Source organism: Staurois parvus, unplaced genomic scaffold (genome assembly GCF_062004578.1).
Source record: "Staurois parvus isolate SC_StPar_1 unplaced genomic scaffold, SC_StPar_1.0 ptg000242l, whole genome shotgun sequence".
NCBI classification, from domain to species: Eukaryota; Metazoa; Chordata; class Amphibia; order Anura; family Ranidae; genus Staurois; species Staurois parvus.
In genome coordinates this window covers 2099950-2120809 of record NW_028318038.1, presented here as the reverse complement: position 1 = coordinate 2120809, position 20860 = coordinate 2099950, and the positions used below count along the sequence as shown (strand labels likewise).

The 20860-nt window shown below is 40.5% G+C and overlaps 1 protein-coding gene across 1 annotated transcript in view; it reads left to right on the top strand.

The window, feature by feature from the left end:
- NEK3 (NIMA related kinase 3) overlaps positions 1-20860 on the top strand; it is a 46180-nt gene that overhangs the window by 5261 nt on the left and 20059 nt on the right. The window contains exons 2-8 of the mRNA XM_089680337.1: positions 2570-2691; positions 4989-5082; positions 11356-11453; positions 12141-12224; positions 14912-14979; positions 16383-16469; positions 19891-19945. Coding sequence (XP_089536463.1) covers positions 2575-2691; positions 4989-5082; positions 11356-11453; positions 12141-12224; positions 14912-14979; positions 16383-16469; positions 19891-19945 — 603 coding nt within the window. The 5' untranslated portion in view covers positions 2570-2574. The remainder of the gene's footprint in view (positions 1-2569; positions 2692-4988; positions 5083-11355; positions 11454-12140; positions 12225-14911; positions 14980-16382; positions 16470-19890; positions 19946-20860) is intronic.

Sequence of the window (20860 nt, the reverse complement as noted above, 5' to 3'; positions counted from 1 at the left end):
ACATTTATTAAGCCCATGACAGCCTTATGATGAAAATCAGCCAACATGATCCATGGTCTTGAGAACGCCCGATGGGAGGGGCGAAACGCGTTGACGTAATTCCGGTCGATTTGCCATACGTCTGACGTCACTTCCGGTGAGTGGAGTGCACGCCGAGCGGTGCGTTCCAGCGGCCATTTTGTGGGATCAAGGCTGGTTCTCTGCTGTTCCTCTGCTCTATCTGGCTGCATTGGTGTGGGAATCCTGGATCATGTTGGCTGATTTTCATCATAAGGCTTGAACACATGAACATCAAGGCTTTTGGAGATACTTTTGTAACCCTTTCCAGCTTCATGCAAGTCAACAATTCTTGATCGTAGGTCTTCTGAGAGCTCTTTTCTGCAAGGCATGGTTCACATCAGACAGTGCTTCTTGAAACCAGTAAACCCAAAACAGATGTGTGTTTTTTAAGGACAGGACAGCTGTCAGCAACACATCCAATATCATCACACTGATTGGAGTCAAGGTTGGCTCACTCCTGGCTACAATTAGCTCTGGGAGAAGTCATTAAACTAGGGCCTCACATACTTTTTCCTCCCTGCACTGTGAATGTTTACATGTTATGTGCAATTAAACCATGGCAACATCTAATGTTTGTGTAGTATTATGTTCAGCAGACTGTGTTCTTCTATTGTTGTGACTTAGATAACGTTCAGAGCACATTTTATGCCCAATTCATGCAAAACGCCACGTAATCTCAAGGGGTTCACATACTTTTTCTTGCAACTGTATGTGATGCAATGCCATTCTTTTTGAATAGCACTCCAGCAGAATGCCTCCTAGGGCTCTGTACTATCCGCAGAAGGATTGGGGAGAGTAGAAGAAGGGGAGAATCAGAGAAGACTTGGCAACATTTCTGTGACCACTGTATAAGAGGGGATTTTCCTTACATTGGAAAGATATTTATCATTTCACAGCATTCATTCACTTCTTGTTGAATTTACAGGACAGGAAGTGAAGGAAAGTGTCCCTAATGGGACAAAGATTGCAAGAAAAAATATGACAGCAGTTTTAACACTCCTACTTTTTCAAGCAAAAAAAGTTTTGGCTTTAGAAATAATTTAACTTCTCCAGTCACTATATCATCTGCCTATATCCTCCCACATATGTATCTGTGTCGGTTTGTAGGAATGAATGCAATAGGTTTATGCCCAGGTCTGCTTTTACTGACCTTACCAGATGAGGATACATTTGGAACAAACACAGAAATCACATACTGTATATGACATCCATTATCGTTCTGATCCAGCACAGCATTGCATCTTTCTAGGATCATCCCCCGCTGAGACGGAACAGAGGGTGCCCATTAAAAGGTGGCCAAAATGTGTTGTCAGGAGGAGTTCTGTAAACTCTGTATTAATAAATACCTGTTATCAGTGTACTTACATTTTATTTAGCATGTGTGAACTAAGCATAAAATAGAATTATTAGGGCTCATGTACACTGCAGCTGCTAAACTGACATTCAGGAGCTGTTCAGCGTTTTTTTTTAGCAGCCCCTGAACCCTCCCTAATGTTTTCCTATGTGTCCATGTACACTATGTCGTTTACAGGCAGTTGAGTTTACAGTCTTTTTTTTTAACGCACCAAACTTGGGTTCAGGAGTAGATTTTACCAGCATTTCAAACGCTTGTAAACGCGGTTAACCGTGTTTATAAGCGTTTGCGTTTAGAAGCATTTTTTAACTGTTCCATGTCCAGATGCTGTCCAGAGACTTTTTTTTCATCATCAAAAATGCATGCAAAGCATTTTCCAGGTACTCAAATGGACCTGGTACACCAGCGCAGTCAGTTCTGGGTTTCTCATGAAGGAACAAAATGGTAGAACGTGCTGCATTATGCTCATGATGGGATCCATAGTGAATACAACCAGAAAAGACAGGTCATCTCAACACATACTGCTCTTTCTGCTTCTGCTCTCTCAATTTCTCTCAAAATGTCTGAAATAGTTAATTTTTTACTGTTTTTCAGTGCATTCTGGGCATTTGGGAAAGTCTCATGAGGTTATCTTTTAAAAACGCTTCTAAACGCAAACACACATAAACGTGGTATACAAACGCAGCTAAACTAACATATTTTTTTAACCTACGTTTTCCAGCAGTCAGTTTCCATTGTTCAGAAGAGTTTTCCAAACGCCCCGTGTACATGAGCCCTTACACTACGTTTGCTGATATGGCTTTCATCCTGGGGGATGTGAAACATTACATTTTTGTTGAGACATATTTGTGCAGAGCTGTGGCTGCCCAGAAGGATAGGAAAAAAAAAAAAAAAATATATATATATATATATATATATATATATATATATAAAAGCATTTCTATCAACGTTTTGTTGACCAATATTTTAGATCTTGTGGACCATTCAAAGCAGTACAGTGGCCTCTTTGGGCACATGACTATGTTTATTGCCCATGGTGTGCAAGAGAGAAGTAGCCTCTTGAAATGAACTATAGCCAGACCACTCATGAATGTTACAAAGCACAGCAAATCAGTAAATTTGAAGGATAATATGTCATCTTTTTTTTCCTGACAGCAAGAATGGAGCACTATAAGATTCTCAATGTTATTGGAGAGGGATCATTTGGTAGAGCACTTTTAGTTTGCCACCAAAACACTAATCACAATTACGTCATGAAAGAAGTACGACTTCCAACGGTAAGGATGATGTTGAACTGTAATTTTCTAGTTAATCAGTAATGCATTTTTAATAAGGGAACAATAACTAGCATAGACTGTTCAGGGGAGCTAGAATTTTTCCTTCTACTACGATGCAGAAGTGCTAGTCCTGAATCTTCAAGCATAGACCAACCCCTTCTATATTACTGACAAAAAGCTATTGAATTCCAGTGATCCTCGCTATAAAAAAGCTGAAATCCAGACATTTTAAAATATATCTAAACCTAATAGCTAAAATCTCATATAAGCATCGACATATTAATGTCATTTCAAAAGTACAGAGCCTACAAGCAGCTCTCTTAACATATGTCGCACATGCATCATTCACCGTCGTGATCAGGAAACCAGCTCAGAGAAACGATGTGCAGCCAACTCTGGAAGACCGAAAGCAAATGAGAATCAAAAAGGATGGCGAAAAAAATTATGAAAAAAACATGGATGGGGGTATTCTTGGGTAGGTAACACTTTGTGCCTAAAACTCTGCACAGAAACATCCAGCAGCGATCCCATAGCACCAAATTCTGATATGCCATGTAATCTGCATGGTTGCTATGAGTAGCATATCCATTTCTGTTTTCCTGTGTTTTCTTATTTAGTTGTGCTCAAAAGTTTGCATACCCTTTGAGAATTGTTAATATACAGTATTTACCATTTTTAAAGACAACATGAGTGAGCAGGTAAAACACATTTCTTTTATTTTTTATGGGATTCATATTCAACTGTAGGTCCTAATAGAATGGCACAATCATAAAACATGGCAACAAGTAAACAAATGAAATGACCCCTGTATAAAATTCTGCATACCCTTAGTTCTTAATCCTGTGTATTGCCCCCTTTAGCATCAATGACAGCGTGCAGTCTTTTTAATTGTCTATGAGGCCCCAGATTGTTGCAGATGGTATAGCTGCCCTTTTATCTTTAGCAAAATACCTCCAAGTCACGCAAAGTCTTTGATTATCTGGCATGAACCGCACATTTGAGATATCCGCAGAGTGGCTTGATGATATTGAGGTCAGGAGACTGTGATGGCCACTACAGAAGCTTCACCCTTTTCTGCTGTAAATACTGGAGGGTCAACTTGGCCTTGTGCTTAGGGTCATTGTAGTACTGGAAAGTCCAAGAACGTCCATCATTCCTGCAGAAGAATGCAAATTGTCTGCCAATATTTTCTGATAGCATGCTGCATTCATCTTGCCATCAATTTTCACAAGATTCCCCATGCCTTTAGAGTTCACCCCCCCCCCCCAAAAAAAAATATCAGTGAGCCACCACCAATCTTCACAGTGGGGATGGTATTCTTGTCTCTATAGGTCTTGTTTACCCCTCTCCAAACATAGCGCTTATGGTTTTGTGCCTCATGGTTTTTCTCATCACTCCAGATTACAGTCTACCAGAAGCTGTGAGGTGTGTCAAGGTGTTGTTGGGCTTATTGTGACCGGGCTTTTATAGGGCATTGGCGCAGTAAAGGCTTCTTTCTGGCAACTCGAACATGCAGCTCATTTTTGTTCAAGTATTGTCATATTGTATTCCTTGAAACAACCATCTTTTTCCAGAAAAGCCTGCACTTCTCCTGAGGTTACCTGTGGGTTTTCTTTGTATCCAGAACAATTCTTTTGGCAGTTGTGGCTGCAATCTTTCTTTGTTTACCTGACCTTGGCTGGTATCAAGCGATCTCTGAATTTTTCACTTTTTAATAAGTGATTGAACACTATTGACTGGATATCTTTTTATATCCTTTTCCATCTTTTTCAATTCTTTTCATGGCTCTCCCCATGGCTCAGTATCTAGCCTGCTCAGTGCGTCCACGTGAGCGCTAACAAACAATTTAAAAAGCAATTTAAAAAGCCACAGATGTGGGGCATTAACCCTTAATTGCTATTTTAATCTGTGTGTGTCACCTTGTGTGTCTGTACCAAGGCCAAGCATTCCAGGGTATGGAAACTTCTGATCAGGGCCATTTGGGTGATGTTTGTTATCATTATGATTTAAAAAGGAGCCAAACAACTATGTGATAATAATTTCATGTGATCACTATCCATTGCGAAATTTCATGATTTCTGCCAGGGTATGCAAACTTTTAAGCACAACTGTATATTGACTAATGTAAATGAGATTCATCAAGTATGCAACTACTGCGGTAGTGAAACGACTTTTAGTAACAGAATTTTTATTAGATGCAGCAATAAATGGATGAACTATGAATGTATAGGATTTGAAATTTCACATTAAAATTACAATGTAGATTAAGTAAATGAAATAAAAATTTATGTTTTCAGTCCTCAGGAGCAAGTCAGGATTCCAGACAAGAAGCCATACTTCTGGCAAAGATGAAGCACCCCAATATCGTGAAATTCAAAGAGTCCTTTGAAGGTATATCATGTAATAAACTTTGTATTCTTTCATTCTATTATACTTCAGTTTACTCTGTAATCATGATAGTTTGTCTCATTCCTTTCCCTCACATATGCAACATCACCATTTAAGTGTGTGTCTGGGCAAAATGTAAAAAATATATATATCCAGTACACCTAAGCAATACAGAACATTTTCCCCATGTTATGTACCTTTTAAAAACACTGCAAATACAGAAAAAAATGTTGACTTGCCAGAAATCCAGGGAGCTCTTAACTTCCTGCTTGGGCCGACAATGCTGCGTCTGCTGCACTAAAATCCCAAGCAGCGTTGTCAGCTCTGCCTGAATTCTCCCCTGCTGTACTACAGAACACCTGGACATGAGTACAGAAGGTGTTGCACTAAAATCCCAGACAGCGTTGTCAGCCCTGCCTGAATTCTCCCCTGCTGTACTACAGAACACCTGGATATGAGTACAGAAGGAGGTGTTGCACTAAAATCCCAGGCAGCGTTGTCGGCCCTGCCTAAATTCTCCCCTGCTGTACTACAGAACACCTGGATATAAGTACAAAAGGAGGTGTTCTGTAACCCATCGGAAGAGAGCAAGGCAGAGCAGACAATACTACTTGGAATTCCAGTGTAGCAGTGCTGTTAGCTCACTACAGATGTTGTTTGTTTTTTTGCATATAATAGGGAAGAGATTAAACCTCCGTCAGTTTATTTTTGTCTCCTTGTCTGAGTCTCATCAGGAGTATTAATCACTTGCCCTCCTGAGGAATTACTCCCCTTCCTGACCTGGCCATTTTTTGCGTTACGGCGATGCGTTACTTTGACTGACAATTTTGCGGTTATGCAACGCTGCACCCACATTAAATTTATGTCCTTTTTTTCCCACAAATTTCGGTGTCATTTGATTGCCTGTGCTGTTTTTATTTTTTGTGCTATGAAAAAAAAAGACCGACAATTTTGTGAAAAAAACAATATTTGTGACTTTTTGCTATTAAACATGTCCAGTAAAAAAAATTTAAAAATCAAATTTCATCATAAATTTAGGCCAAAATGTATTTTGCTACATGTTTTGCTAAAACAAATCCCAATACATGTAAATTAATTGGTTTCCGTGAAAGTTATAGCGTTTACAAATGGTGGTATATATACTGGGATCTTTTTTTCACTAGTAATGGTGGCAATCAGCAAACTATAGCGGGACTGCGGTGGACATCCTGACACTGAGGGGAACTGAATTGGTGTCACTCATATCCCCAGTGACACCAATACAGTGATCAGTGCTACAAATAAAAAAAAAAGCGCTGACACTGTACTAATGGCACTGAGCAGGAAGGGGTTAACATGAGGGCGATCAAAGGGATAACTGTGTGCTGAGAGTGTTTTACTAGGGGGTGGTGCCAGTGTGCTTCACTGTAAACACACTACTTTGGATGGCTGTGCTGTGCACAGCCATCCAAAGCAGTTTGCCCGAGCTGACAGAGAGGAGAACTGTTAGTAAACAAAACAGTTCTCCTCCCCGTCAGAGATCCTCGGCAATCACCGTCCAGGACCCAGTGATTGACAGTTGCGGCTATGATAGGCTAGGATAGTCGGGAAACGGTTAAAGCAGAGCTACACTGCATCTAAGCACCAAAAACTAAAAATGCTTTTTAATTAATTTACAATATTCAAAGCAAACTAGCCCATCCATGTCTCCATGCTTTATTTTGATGAAACTTTGAAAAACACACCCTAGCATTTCTGGCCGTGGACATCTTGAGTAAGGGCAGATGATCCATGTAGCATTAACTTCCTGGAATTCGTCTGCCCTTAGTTCAGGCATGCATGCAGCAGGGCCTGCGTAGCTGAGAAAACCCCTCCTCTTCTTCAGAAGACTCCTGGGATATATGACATCATTTGCCAAGGCAAAAAAACAGTAATTACCGTATATACTCGAGTATAAGCTGACCCGAATATAAGCCGAGGTACCTAATTTTACCACAAAAAACTGGGAAAAACTATTGACTCGAGTATAAGCCCCATCATTGGTGTCAGTGGGAGGAATAGTGCCCCATCATTGGTATCAGTGGGAGGAATAGTGCCCCATCATTGGTGTCAGTGGGAGGAATAGTGCCCCATCATTGGTGTCAGTGGGAGGAATAGTGCCCCATCATTGGTATCAGTGGGAGGAATAGTGCCCCATCATTGGTGTCAGTGGGAGGAATAGTGCCCCATCATTGGTGTCAGTGGGAGGAATAGTGCCCCATCATTGGTATCACTGGGAGGAATAGTGCCCCATCGTTGGTGTCAGTGGGAGGAATAATGCCCCATCATTAGTATCAGTGGGAGGAATAGTGCCCTATCATTGGTGTCAGTGGGAGGAATAGTGCCCCATCGTTGGTGTCAGTGGGAGGAATAATGCCCCATCATTAGTATCCGTGACACCAATGATGCGGCACTATTCCTCCCACTGACACCAATGACACTTGCTGACCCCTGTTGCAGTATGGTGCTGCTGCAGCCAGCATATGTGGTTGCAGCAGCACCTCTGCACTGCACACTTACCGGCTTTTCCCTCACTCGATTTTCGCGGGTCCGCCGGCTCCGCCTCCTCGCCCGTGATTGGCCACCTGTGTACCTTTCCTGAGCTACAGTTCTGGCGGCCAATCACCGGTGAGGAGGCGGAGCCGAGCAGCAGGAGTGAGGGAGTGGCCGGAGTGACGGAAGGAGCAGCGCTTCCTGGATGGATCATCGTGGGAGCCAGGTAAGAGACAGCAGCCCTCTGCCCACCCCTGTACGCGCCCCCCTTGACGGAGCCTCGCGCCCCCCCTGCAGACGTTGACTCGAGTATAAGCCGAGGGGGCCGTTTTTCAGCACAAAAAATGTGCTGAAAAACTCGGCTTATACTCGAGTATATACGGTATCTGAAGAAATGTAAAAAAAATAGTTTAACCAATTCAATACTGGGTACTTTTGCCCCCTTCCTGCCCAGTCCAATTTTCAGGTTGCAGCGCTCTCACATTTGGAATAACAATTGCGTGGTCATGCAACACTGTACCCAAACTAAATTTTTATCATTTTGTTCACATAACTAGAGCTTTCTTTTGGTGGTATTTATTCACCACTGGCGGTTTTTATTGTTTGCTAAATTAACAAAAAAAGACCAAAAATTTTGAAACAAACCCGCGTTTTTCTTTGTTTCTGTTATAAAAGTTTGCAAATAAGTAATTGTTCTTCATAAATTTAGGCCAAAATGTATTCTGCTACTTTTTTTGGTGAAAATAACCCAAATTAGTATTTATTATTTAGTCTGTAGGAAAGTTGTAGAGTTCACAAACTATGGTATATATCTGAATATTGATCAATCCTGATCAATATTCAGCAGGTGTTTTTTGTACATAGTTTAGCTCAGGAGGGCTCGAAGGGTAAGTTAGCATAAATCTAGATAAACTTATTCCTGTACTGTAACCCCTTGACGCCGACTTCATACAAATATGAGGCCTCACAGAACTGGTCTTTTTTTCGTGGGGCCACATATTTGCGTACTTGTGTTTGTGCTGGGAGTGCGCCGCACAGCGCGCTCCCAGCACAAAGACCAGGGTGTCACTGAGAGCCCCGGGTCCTGTTCTGACGATCGGGACCCCCGATTCCGGGTCGCATGATCACTGTGGTAGCCTCTGATTGGCTATCACAGCGATCAGTCACTGTTCAGCCCAGTCCCCTTGTTTTTTTTTTTCTCTCTAGGAATGGAAGAGAGTGATACATTGTATCTCTCTGACTCCCGGCATAGAGGGAAAAAAAATGTTTGTTAAAAAAAAAAAATGATAAATATAAAATAAAGAAAAAATACCTAGATCAAGGTTTGATCTAGTTCAGTGCCAGGGTTAGTGTTAAGGTCAAAGGTCAGGATTTTTAAATTTTTTTTTATTGGTATTAGTGTCAGTGTGTTTTAGGTAAACATAAAACAAAATGCGCATTATTGTTTCTGGGCTGTACTACGGGTACAAATAACATACACATATATGGTATCGCTGCAATCATCAAGAACTGGAAAATTTATTTTGGGTTGTTCTTTGGTGGTAGGGTATGGTAGTAACAGGAAAAACACACAGATAAATAAAAAAAATGATCTTTTTTTTACTATTTTGGGACAGTTTTCCTTTGATAATAAAAAAAAAAAATCAGGAGATATCCATTACCATTTATCACCAAATGAAAGCCCAATTTGTCCTAAAAAAACAAAGTAAAATTCACCTGGATGTACAAAGTAGTTGTGATGATATGTACGGTTTTACTAACACATGTCAACATTACAAAATTGTGCTTAGGCATTAAGATTTGTTTTTCCCTTAGGCGTGAAGGGGTTAATCTGAGTTCTCTGTAACCCACTGCACCCTGGTTTCACAGACCATCTAACAGGCTGCATAGGAGAATCACCAATCACATTCAGTCCTCCAAGGAAGAGATGCATCTGATTGGTGACTTTGAGAAACTTCTTAGTTTTGGCATGTTTATTTTTACTGTATGTGAGAGACAACAAGAAGCCCATAGGAGAGTCCCAGGATCTCCCGGATACAAATAGACAGGATTGGGTTCGGAATTCTCTGGATTAGAAATAGAAGAACTGTGAAGATAATGTATGCTACCTGCATACATCTTAAGGCTGCAGTTATGACTGGGGTATACTTTTAGCACCCACCTAGAATGGTTTGCTAGAGAGGCTAAGGTAAATTCAGTTTTAGCTCCTCTGTAGTAAGTGGAGCAGTGTGTGACTATTTTGGGCTGTTCCAAGTCTTGCTGGCTGCAGGCTCAATGACTTTCCCCTGCCTTCTCGTGGATTGTAGAATGTAGTGGGCTGGAGGAGGCAGACCCTGGACCTAAATATTCATATTGTCTCAGCCATTTTCTGAGGAAGGGAATGACCAGTAGGTGACTGGAGGGTGCATAAATGGTTTTGGGCCTGGAACAGCAGGGTTCTTGTCCAGGCGGAGAATACCCAGCCTGAAGGGCTGCTGCCTTTCTGGGCAGATTAGCTGACGTCTGCAGGAGCTCATCAAGGTCCCAGCTCAAGGAAAGCTGGGGGGGGGAGGGTCTACTTTCTGGGAGGAGCTAGAGCCAGTTCAAAGGGGGTTGACTGAAGATGCTGGCCTGAAGGTTCACAGAAGTGTCTGGGTGATATTAGACGGAGGCATCCAAGTACATGGGGGCATTGTGAGTATAGGCCAGAGTGAGAGATCCTAGTGACTATTGCTGCTTAAAGGATAAGTTCACCTTTTATAACATGTTACATGTTACACCCATATTCAGGGTGTAACATGGTACGTTCAGACCAGCCCCCGATCCCTGCTTTGACAGCTAGCAGGGAATCTTCTCCCCCTTCCTCCCACATGGCTACGTTACTCATTCAAAGTCAAGTGAGGGCTGCCCGGCCACGTCACTCCTCTGCGAATGAGAAACTACAAGTTTCGGCAGCCTTAGCGGATGTCAGCTTGTAGTCCTCAATGAAGTTCCACGGCGCTGTAAAGCGATGTGGTAGTTCATTCATTCTTCCAGTCAGAATATCTACTTGCTCATACATCCCATACGGCAAACAGATATTCTGACAGGTCTGCAGGAGACCTGCATGGCATCAGCGATCTAAAAGGTGAACTTATCCTTTAACCCTTTGAGCACCTGCTCCAGATTGTTCCTGTGTTTGGAGTCGCTGAGTTGCTTGTTCCTTTATCGTCAGTCAAGAGGGAAATTATCCTAAAGAGTAGAGTTAAGGCAGAGAGTGAGTGTCCTCTACAACTTTGTGTGCTAAACATTTAAAGCATCCTGAAGCTCACCCTGTTCCTTATCCAACTTCAACAAACATTAAATCTAAAAAGATGTTCTTTGTCTGTTCCATGAGTCATGAGACTGTTGGTGCTGCTGTGTGCCTGGCTGCTCTGCACTTATTTGGGAAAAGATCCAGGGGCAAGTCTGCAAGGTCTGATAGGGGTCTGCGCTACATAAGCATACCCTTAGATGATATTATGCTCAATAGAAACATGGAAGTGTTTCCCAATGGAATGCAAAGCTGGCAGAGAAGGTAAAATATCTGGGTACAAAGATCAACTATGTAATAATGTTGATTGGATCATTACAGACTGCTGGAGAATAAAATATATTTTAGACAATCTTGCATCTTCTTGTTTAGTCTCACTCTGACCCTTGAGCTGGTATGTCACTCCTTTGACTTTCAGTTTTGTACAATAAATTAGTTCATTTCTTCACGTGTCTCTATGAAATGATTTCCCCTATGTTTTTCTTTGTTGACAGAGGATGGCCATCTGTACATAGTGATGGAGTATTGTGAAGGAGGTGACCTGCTGGCAACCATTAAACATCAAAGGGGAAAACTTTTTTCTGAACAGACTGTGAGTGTGAGACATTATAATAGCATAATGTATAGTTAACTTGATTCTACTGTACATAATCGGGACATGGACAACACCATAAATAATAACCTTTCACCAGCAACTTTCTCTATTGGTGCGTGAAAAGATGAAGTGCTTCCTGCCAGGTAGGAGAGAAATGCAAAATATGCAATATAAACATACAGAATCTTCATTTCACAAGGGATAGAAATTATGTCTAGAAATTTTAATGGGACTACTGTCTTTATAATGGGCTCTTACAGTTGGGTTATGTATATTACAAACCCGTTCTCTTTTAAAGTGGAACTTTAGTCAGAAAAATATGTCCTGCTAGATCACTTCAGGCTGTCCCCTTTGGCAGGTATTACTATGTAAACTATTACAATTAAGTGCCTATACTGTCTAACCACTTGCTAACCATGCTAAAGCTGAATGACGGCTACAGCACGGTTGTCCAGTTCTGGGAGGGCGTCATATGATGTCCTCCCACAGCGGTCTTTTACCACGTGATCAGCTTTGTCCAATGACACAGCAGATCACGGAGTAAATACAGTTGCTGGTTATCGGCAACACTTCTCACCCTGTCACAGCGTGAGGAAAGTATTGCCAATAATGTTAGAATTGTGTCGATGTCCCAATATTTATGGACCTGACTGTATGTATATGTTTAATTTGTGTCTCCTGCAGATTCTGCAGTGGTTTGTACAGATGTGCCTGGCAGTACAACATATTCATGAGAAACGGGTCCTACATAGAGATATTAAGTCCAAGGTGAGTTCTGTAACATGTACTGGTCATCTGAACACAGATTTCAGAGCTGAACTGTCCAGGACTATATAGGGTGAATATTGACAATAATTACCAGTGTAGGGAGAGAAAATGACATTAATGCCAATATGAAGTCATTCCTTTATGTCCTCCATGTAATCTAGATAGATTCCAGCTAGGCAGACACAATTACTCAGCTTTGGCAATGAAGAACTGGCAAAATTGTAAAATCAGGCCTTTGCCCACACTAAAGATGGCTGCGGACCGCCACACCGGAAGTGATGTCACATGTACAGCGTCGGAACCAGAAGTTGAGTCAACACGTTTCGCCCTCACATCTAATTGATAAAGTAGTTGTTTAGGTCAGGTTTACATCAGGTTTAGGACAGGATTTTATCCTGTTCTTACATGTGCAATTTTAGAAACGATTCCCATTGAAGTCAATAGCCTGTAATCCGCACCTGAACCAGACCGCACTGCTCAGAAATTGTACAGGACTCTTTTTAAAACCGCACTGAATCCACACCATCAGTGCACTGGACATATGTGATCAGGCACCATAGGAATCAATGTTATTTTACATGTCATGCAGATTAGATGCATTTCAAACCACATCTAATCCGCATATATGTGAAACGGCACTCAGAATCTGGGTCAGCTGTGCATAGTAGCCAATCAGCTTCTAACTTCAGCTTGTTCAATTAAGGTTTGGCAACAAAACCTGGAAGCTGATTGGTTTCTATGCAGAGTTGTACCTGATTTTGCACTTTCCAATTTTAGTAAATAACCCCCTATATGTCCCAAGGTAAGTATATGCCATAGAAAGATCAACAAATAACAAAGAGGAATGGCAGCATACTGGTTGGTATTCCCAAGCGCCTATCATTATGCTTCCATTCCATTGGAAACTTCTATTAATACTTATTCCTTTCCTGACTTAGAAGCATCATTCTGATATTTGGGGCACAGAAACTACCCATCAGTATGTTGCAATGCAGACAAAAACAGAAAGTGTAGAGGGACAGAACCTCTGTCTGATTTCTGTTATCTCTGCATTTCCTTCTTGGTTCTAATCTTTATTGTCCTATTACAGGGTTAAAAAAGAGGGGAGGAAAATCCTAAATTCAATTACAGGCAGAAATGAGCAACCAAGATAAAAAAAGAAGAATGAGAGTAGTTGTAAACTTTCCCCTTTCCATACAAAGTAAAAAAAAAATCTTTTATCTGGAATTGGTCTTTAATACATTGAATTTTACATTCCATGCATGAACTTTGCATGTTCTCTGCAATAGTTATTGTAAATCCTCCAAAATTCTACACACACTAGTGCAGTGGTTCTTAACCTTTTTGGAGGTACTGAACCCCACCAGTTTCATATGCGCATTCACAGAACCCTTCTTAATTGGAAAAATAAAATATGATTTTTAAAATTCAAAACATAGGTATATATTTATACATAGGTGCACAAAATGAACAAAACCATTAAAAACAAAGAACAAAACCATTAAAACATGATTTTCACACAAAAACAAAATAATGAATATTTACCGCAAATCAGTGTGACTTCTGCTGTTGTCTTTCAGAGGCCAGTTCAGAAATGCGCGGCATTACCTTGGCAAGTGCCACTCTCATGTCATTTTCGCAACAATGTCTGTTCCTTTTCTTCGTCTTTATGTCCAGCATCCTCGAAATGTCCAGCATCCCCCATATAGTAATTCATCCCCCATATAGTAATTCATCCCCCATAGTAATACATCCCCCATATAGTAATTCATCCCCCATATAGTAATTCATCCCCCATATAGTAATTCATCCCCCATAGTAATTCATCCCCCATAGTAATTCATCCCCCATAGTAATTCATCCCCCATATAGTAATTCATCCCCCATATAATAATTCATCCCCCATATAGTAATACATCCCCCATATAGTAATACATCCCCCATATAGTAATTCATCCCCCATATAGTAATTCATCCCCCATATAGTAATTCATCCCCCATATAGTAATTCATCCCCCCTATAGTAATTCATCCCCCATATTAATTCATCCCTTATATAGTAGTAGTAAGTAAGTAGCAAGTAGTAAGCCAAGTCCCTCCTGTGTCAATTCACTTACCTTTGCTCCGCGCGTTCCTCTCGCCGTATTCCCGCGCCGTTCCGGTCTTCAGGGCGGACTGTGAGAGGAGCCTAGCTCCTCTCACGTTCGTCACGCTGCCCCGCCTACACACATCCTGACAGCCAATCACTGGCTATCAGGATGTGAGTGGCAGCGAGACTGGCGAATCATTGCATTTGAGCGCGCTGCCCTGGCTGTTTTTTTTATTGGATCACGCTGCAGAGTCCCTGCCTCCCGAGAGGAGGGAGGGGAGCGGGCGCCCGGCACACAAGAGCCGCATTAAAGCGTGTAAAGAGCCGCGGCTTGCCGACCACTGGGCTAAGCGATGTTGCGTGACCACCTACAGCCAATGATGGACAAGCGGGGCATGTCATCACGAATCATATGAGTCGGGTGTGGGTCTTCACCTCCGCCGAACCCGCGAGACTGACTCACCGAACCCCTGGGGTTCGATCGAACCCAGGTTAAGAACCACTGCACTAGTGTATATTTGTTATGTTTACCAATTTACACATGAAATGATCTGAGAAATGTAGACAACAGTTTTTTTAAATGTATTTTCCCATGCAGAATATATTTCTAACACAAAACAGAACAATAAAGCTGGGAGATTTTGGATCAGCGCGTATTCTTAGCAGGTATGTGACATATTGGGTTCACAATGTAATGTGACTGACATTGTAATAGAGAATTCAGAGGTTATGTTTGGCATACAGTATGACTTGCATATCTAATGAAAGCTCTGTTAGGTCTTCAGGTATGGTTGCCCTTAAGATCTTAAGGTCCTGGCAAACATTTTAAAAAATCATGAACTATTTTTCCCTTCAGACCAATGCAAATTTAAAACACATTGCCAGGATTATTCTTTTTTTTTTTAGACAAATCATAATAATGTGTTACCCACTTTTTCCAATTTGCTGGCAAATGCCTGAAACTAGTACAGAAGATTTTTAATACCCAAGAGTCTCTAACCATACCCAAACTGCTCACATTACTGAACAAAAGGGTATTGTATTGCAGTGGCATCCCGAGGCAGGTGCCGCACTGGGTGACACCTACCGCACGGGGAGACACCGGAACCCACTCCACGAAAAGGTAAGTTGTAAAGCAAGCCGACAATCTCTGCAGGATGGATCCGATCTATCCTGCGGGGATCGTCTGCTTTCTTTACAACTTACCTTTTCGTAGAGCAAGTCCGGTGTCACTCCGTATAGGTTGCATGCCGATGATCCCCGCAGGATGGTTCAGATCTGCAGAATGGGGAGCATAATAGATCGGACTCCGATCCATTATGCTCAATCTGCAGATCTGAACCATCCTGCGGGGATCATCGGCATGCAACCTATACGGAGTGACAGCGGACTCGCTCCACGAAAATGTAAGTTGGAAAGAAAGCCAACGATCCCCACATCCCAGTCCGATCCATTATGCTCAATCCGCAGATCCGATCCATTCTGCGGGGATTGTCAGAGGGGGTGTCACCAAGTGTTATCGCACCGGGTGACACCAACCCTAGGGACGCCCCTGTTGTATGGGAAGCATTATAAAGTGATGTAGCTAAGGATAATCTAAGATTAAAGATCAGCGTGTGGAAGTGATAAATGTGCAGCATTAGTTGCAAAATGGTTCTCCGTATACTGGAAAATTGTTACTATAAATAAAGAAATATACTCTTGTGTACTGCACACATGCAAAAAATGTGAACCTGGAAAGAAAAAAGCGGTGGCTCTAATATATAATGATTAAAATGAAGACAGAAAAATTTGCCTGTCGGCCAGCTTTAGGCTATAGATTGTATTCCAGTGTCAATGGAAAAGGGTTGTGCTGCAACACCATTCTCTTCTATTGGTTGATTTTAAATAAAGTGGACAAAGAGGGGCCAAAAAGAGCAGTAGTTTTGGTGTGCATATACAGTTTTATAGAAAAAAATAAAAAAAAAGTAAAACAGTTATCTTAATGTATGCTTGTCAGTTTAAATCTGATTTGACAACTGTATCCCTTTTTTTTTTTTTTTTTTTTTTTTTTTTTTTTTTTTTGTCAGTCCGATGGCTCATGCATGCACATATGTTGGGACACCTTATTATGTGCCACCTGAAATATGGGAAAATGTACCATATAACAACAAAAGGTAAGTGTTAAACAGTGCAGTCCTAGCAGTTTATGCACATGTATTAAATTGTGTTACTAATGTCTCTATCCATAAAGCTCTAATTTTACATAATGTTATGTGGATTGCCATTATTATAATTGTGTACAAGTTCTGCTCATCATCCTTATTGGTTCTTGGGACAGTGGACTATGAGCCTTTGTACTAAGGACAAGGACAACATCCTACATGATGCTGTGTTGTGATGGGGGCGATCCTCATTGGGATCCATTTAATGCTAGTCTTCTGATGGGGCACTAACACCACTTTATGCTTTTCTTTGTAGTTTTATCATTGCACAATATATGATCACAATGCATTATTTTATTTTTTTTACCAGTGATCTGGCCATTTTCGAGGACATTATATACTATAATTCAATGGAGCAGTAGAATTAGTACTAGTGATGTGCACAGTGCAGTATCCCAGTTAGATTTTAAAGAATATGTAAACCTAACATTTCATATTCCTAATATGTGCCTGCTGTACCATGAAAAAATATCCTGCTCTCCGTGTATTGTTTTCTTTGTGTGAAATGCCTGGTGTTCCTGCCAGTCCTTTCATGCACAGCATGATCAGTTCTTCAGCTGTGCTGGGAACTCATTGTGCTCTCCTCCAATGATCAGAATTGTCCTGAACCCCCCCCCCCCGAACAGCTATTCACTGGGAAGATCAATGTACTGCTGTACTTATGCAGCTGAGAACAGATGGTATGTGATCACTTCTCTTTTCAACTGAATGGGTTTCTTTGCAAGTTGAGAGTTTACAATCACTTTAAATAAATTAAGTGAGAACTTTGAAGAATATGATTGCATTAGTTACCATGTGTCACTGTAGAATTAGTTTCAATGTTTGTGGATGACATCATAATTATTGATTTCTTTTTAATGTGTCAAATACTTTCCTAGCTGCCCTGCTTTCTCTTTCCCTTTTCCCTTAGTCCCATCCCATCATCAGGGCCAGTGTTTTATCTTTGAAACCTTATAGGTATACAGTCTTTGGCACCCAAAGCACCCCTGTGCAAGGATCATCCTTAGAGGCTTAGAGAATTGTAAAAATGTGTAAATATGCTTTTTCAAGTTGTCTGTGTTAAAATGTATAATATTGATAAATGTATGGGAAATGATGATACAGCGAAAAGCTGCATCCATCTTCACACACCTACTGTGCCTAATGGTAAATCCACCCTGCCTATGACAACCTACCACCACCTTTCCTGTTATATCTAGTGTTACCATACAACTTCCACCTTGAGATAAGTAGAGCTGGCAGCATCTAACCACAAATCCCATTCCATCCTTCTCCCCACTTGATTTAAATGGAGAGGAATATCCTGTCAAATTGAATGTATCTGTTCATGTACCTACTGGCCAATCAAACTCCCTGAGATTGCTCAGATTGTGTATGCATGGATAACTGTACACCTTAGTCTATGGGTAGTCTGAGATTGTAAACTCATTTAGGCAAGGCTTTCTTCTTTAACATTGTCATGCTTTTGTACTTGATAAATAATAGCAGAATACATATTGCATATGCCAAATATATTATCTTGGTGCTTATTAACCAGTTTTAAACCTTAGGCATGCTACATATGCCCAAAAGAGCTTAACCAATAACACAGGGCATATATAGCACATCCTGTTTGACTTGCCCTGCAAGTGCTCACCCAACTGGCTATTCCCAGCTGTAAAAATGAGTAATACAAAAGGGGCTGCAGTCATGGCTGTGAAAAAGCTGAGCCGTTTTTAAACACTGTTCAAAAGTGTGCTTTAGAATTACAGTGTAAAATTGTTATATTTTCTTCATATGAAGATCAAAGAGCGACCTATAATCTGCATATTAAATCAGTTAGAAAAATGCCTATAATAAAAAAATAAAATCAAATGTGTTCCTATTTAACTCATTTACATAGTTACTTAGTTAGTCTGGCTGAAAAAACGACAAAAGTCCATCAAGTTCAACCATAGAAAAAAAAAAAGTTCTAATCCTATACCCACAGTTGATCCAGAGGAAGGCAAAAAAATAACCCAGCAAAGCACGATCCAATTTGCTCCTGCTGGGAAAAAAATTCCTTCCTGATCCCCCGAGAGGCAATCGGATATTCCCTGGATCAACTTTACCTATAAATGTTAGTATCCAGTTACATTCTGTGTATCTAAGAAACAATCCAGGCCTTTTTTGAAGCAATCCACTGAGCTGGCCAGAACCAACTCTTGAGGGAGTCTATTCCACATTTTCACAGCTCTTACTGTGAAGAAACCTTTCCGTATTTGGAGATTACATTTCTTTTCCTCCAGAAGTAAAGAGTGCCCCCTTGTCCTCTGTGATGACCTCAGAGTGAATAGCTCTACACCTACATAAACCGTCAGTTCATTTTGATCAACCATAATTAACTCCTCCCTTGTTTTTGCTTTTTCTTATAAATCCAATAACATTTAAACATTTGGGTTTTTTTTGCATACATTAAAAAAATGTGCAAAATTAAAAAAAAAAGTCACTTGTATTTGTAAATAACTTTGCGATGCTTTGTACCAGGAAAATTTGTGTCATTAAAATGAGGGATACATTATTATTATACATTGTAGAATAAAATATATACTATTTATCAAAATTAACAATAACACCATCAAAGCAAGAAAAATGGGTTTTGTTTGTTTATTTTTACGTATTTTATCTGTGAATATAAAACATTTTTTGGAAAATAAAATTACCAAAAGAAAGCCTTGTTAATCCCCTAAAACATTATAGATGTACTACTTTATCGTCTTTATTTTGTTTTCTTAAGTAATGACAAAGTTGTCATTAAAAAAAATAGGTCCATAGTAGAAACGTAAAAGGGGTATAAAGGGGTGATAGCTGAACTTGTTAAATAATCATAATATTAACAGCTACATAAGTACTAGAGCTAAATTCATATAATATCAATGCATATTCTCCATGCCTTCTCTGCACAAGTCCTCAAAATACAGTTTTTAATGGTAACAATACAGTAGTTGTAGCAGTTGTGGATACCTACAGTAAGAAGAGTGAAAACACTAGAACCCCCTGATCCTCTTTGTTGTTGTCCATTTTGTGCCACCGCTACTTATCTGTACCAGTACTCTGTTCCCCCATAATTCCCTGCCCTAACCATAGATGGGCAGTGTTGGGGTCACACAGAGGCATTAAGGTAATAATATCTCCCCAAATTCACTTCAATGCCCCTTTGCCCACCACCCAGGGATACACAGGCATGCCAAAGGTCTGAGACCGCAGACTTTGCAGTGCCAGCACTGCAGCCTTTCAGTAAGTGAAATAATTCTTAAAACACTAAGATGCTATTAGATTATCATTATGCATTTTGGTAACCTTTACAATTTCGCATCTGCACATATCATCACAGTATTCTTATTCTTTGTTTCAGTGATATCTGGTCATTGGGATGTGTGTTATACGAAATCTGTACCCTAAAACATCCAGTAAGTATGCACTTTTATTTTACAGCACCACATATCCACAATTCAATCCTTAAAGGCGATCAATATTCTTTTAAGTGTGTGTGTGTAACAGGGGCGGACTGACAACTCATGGGGCCCACGGGCAATAGGGGATCATGGGGCCCCTGTGTCCTTGCCCACACTCAAAAAAGCCTATAAAAAAGGTACCAGGGGCATTTCATGGGGCCCCCTACGGACCCCGGGCCCTCGGGCAGTGCCCGAGTGCTCGAATGGTCAGTCCGCCCCTGGTGTGTAAGTGTTTGTGTGTGTGTATTAAAGAGATCAACTTAATATAAACTATTTTATGTGTATATTAACGTAATAAAACCCTTCTAATTTGTGATTATCTATTTATATTTCTGTTTTGATTATCATACATTAATGCAGCCTGAAAACAATAAATTCTCTGCAGTATTGATTGGTAGCTGGAGACCATGTAAACTGGGCTGCCTAAGATTTGGGGAATAGCTGTTTTTTATTGAATTGATAAGGATAAAACATTTTTGTTATACTAACATACTGTATACCATATTGATTCATGATAAGTGGGACTATTTAAATGAAAGGTGCACTTAAATTTATATTTGAGCAACCACAGCTACTGGTACAAAGTTAATACAATAGTGGTAATTGTAGTTTTGGTTGGCTGGGACCAGTGACATAAAACATATTTTGTATGAAAGTGAGCTACCTAAACACCTGTATCAGTAATACCACTTTCATGAAGTTGTATCCATTATGTGAAAAAACCCTGTAATGTCGCACTCCACTATCAGTATAATGAATAAACATAAATTAATTAAAATATATTGCAAACAATTGACTGAGTCCTAATAGATTTCCACAATGTGATATTACAATCACGCTAGTGCTGCATGCAAATCTTCACAAAAAAAT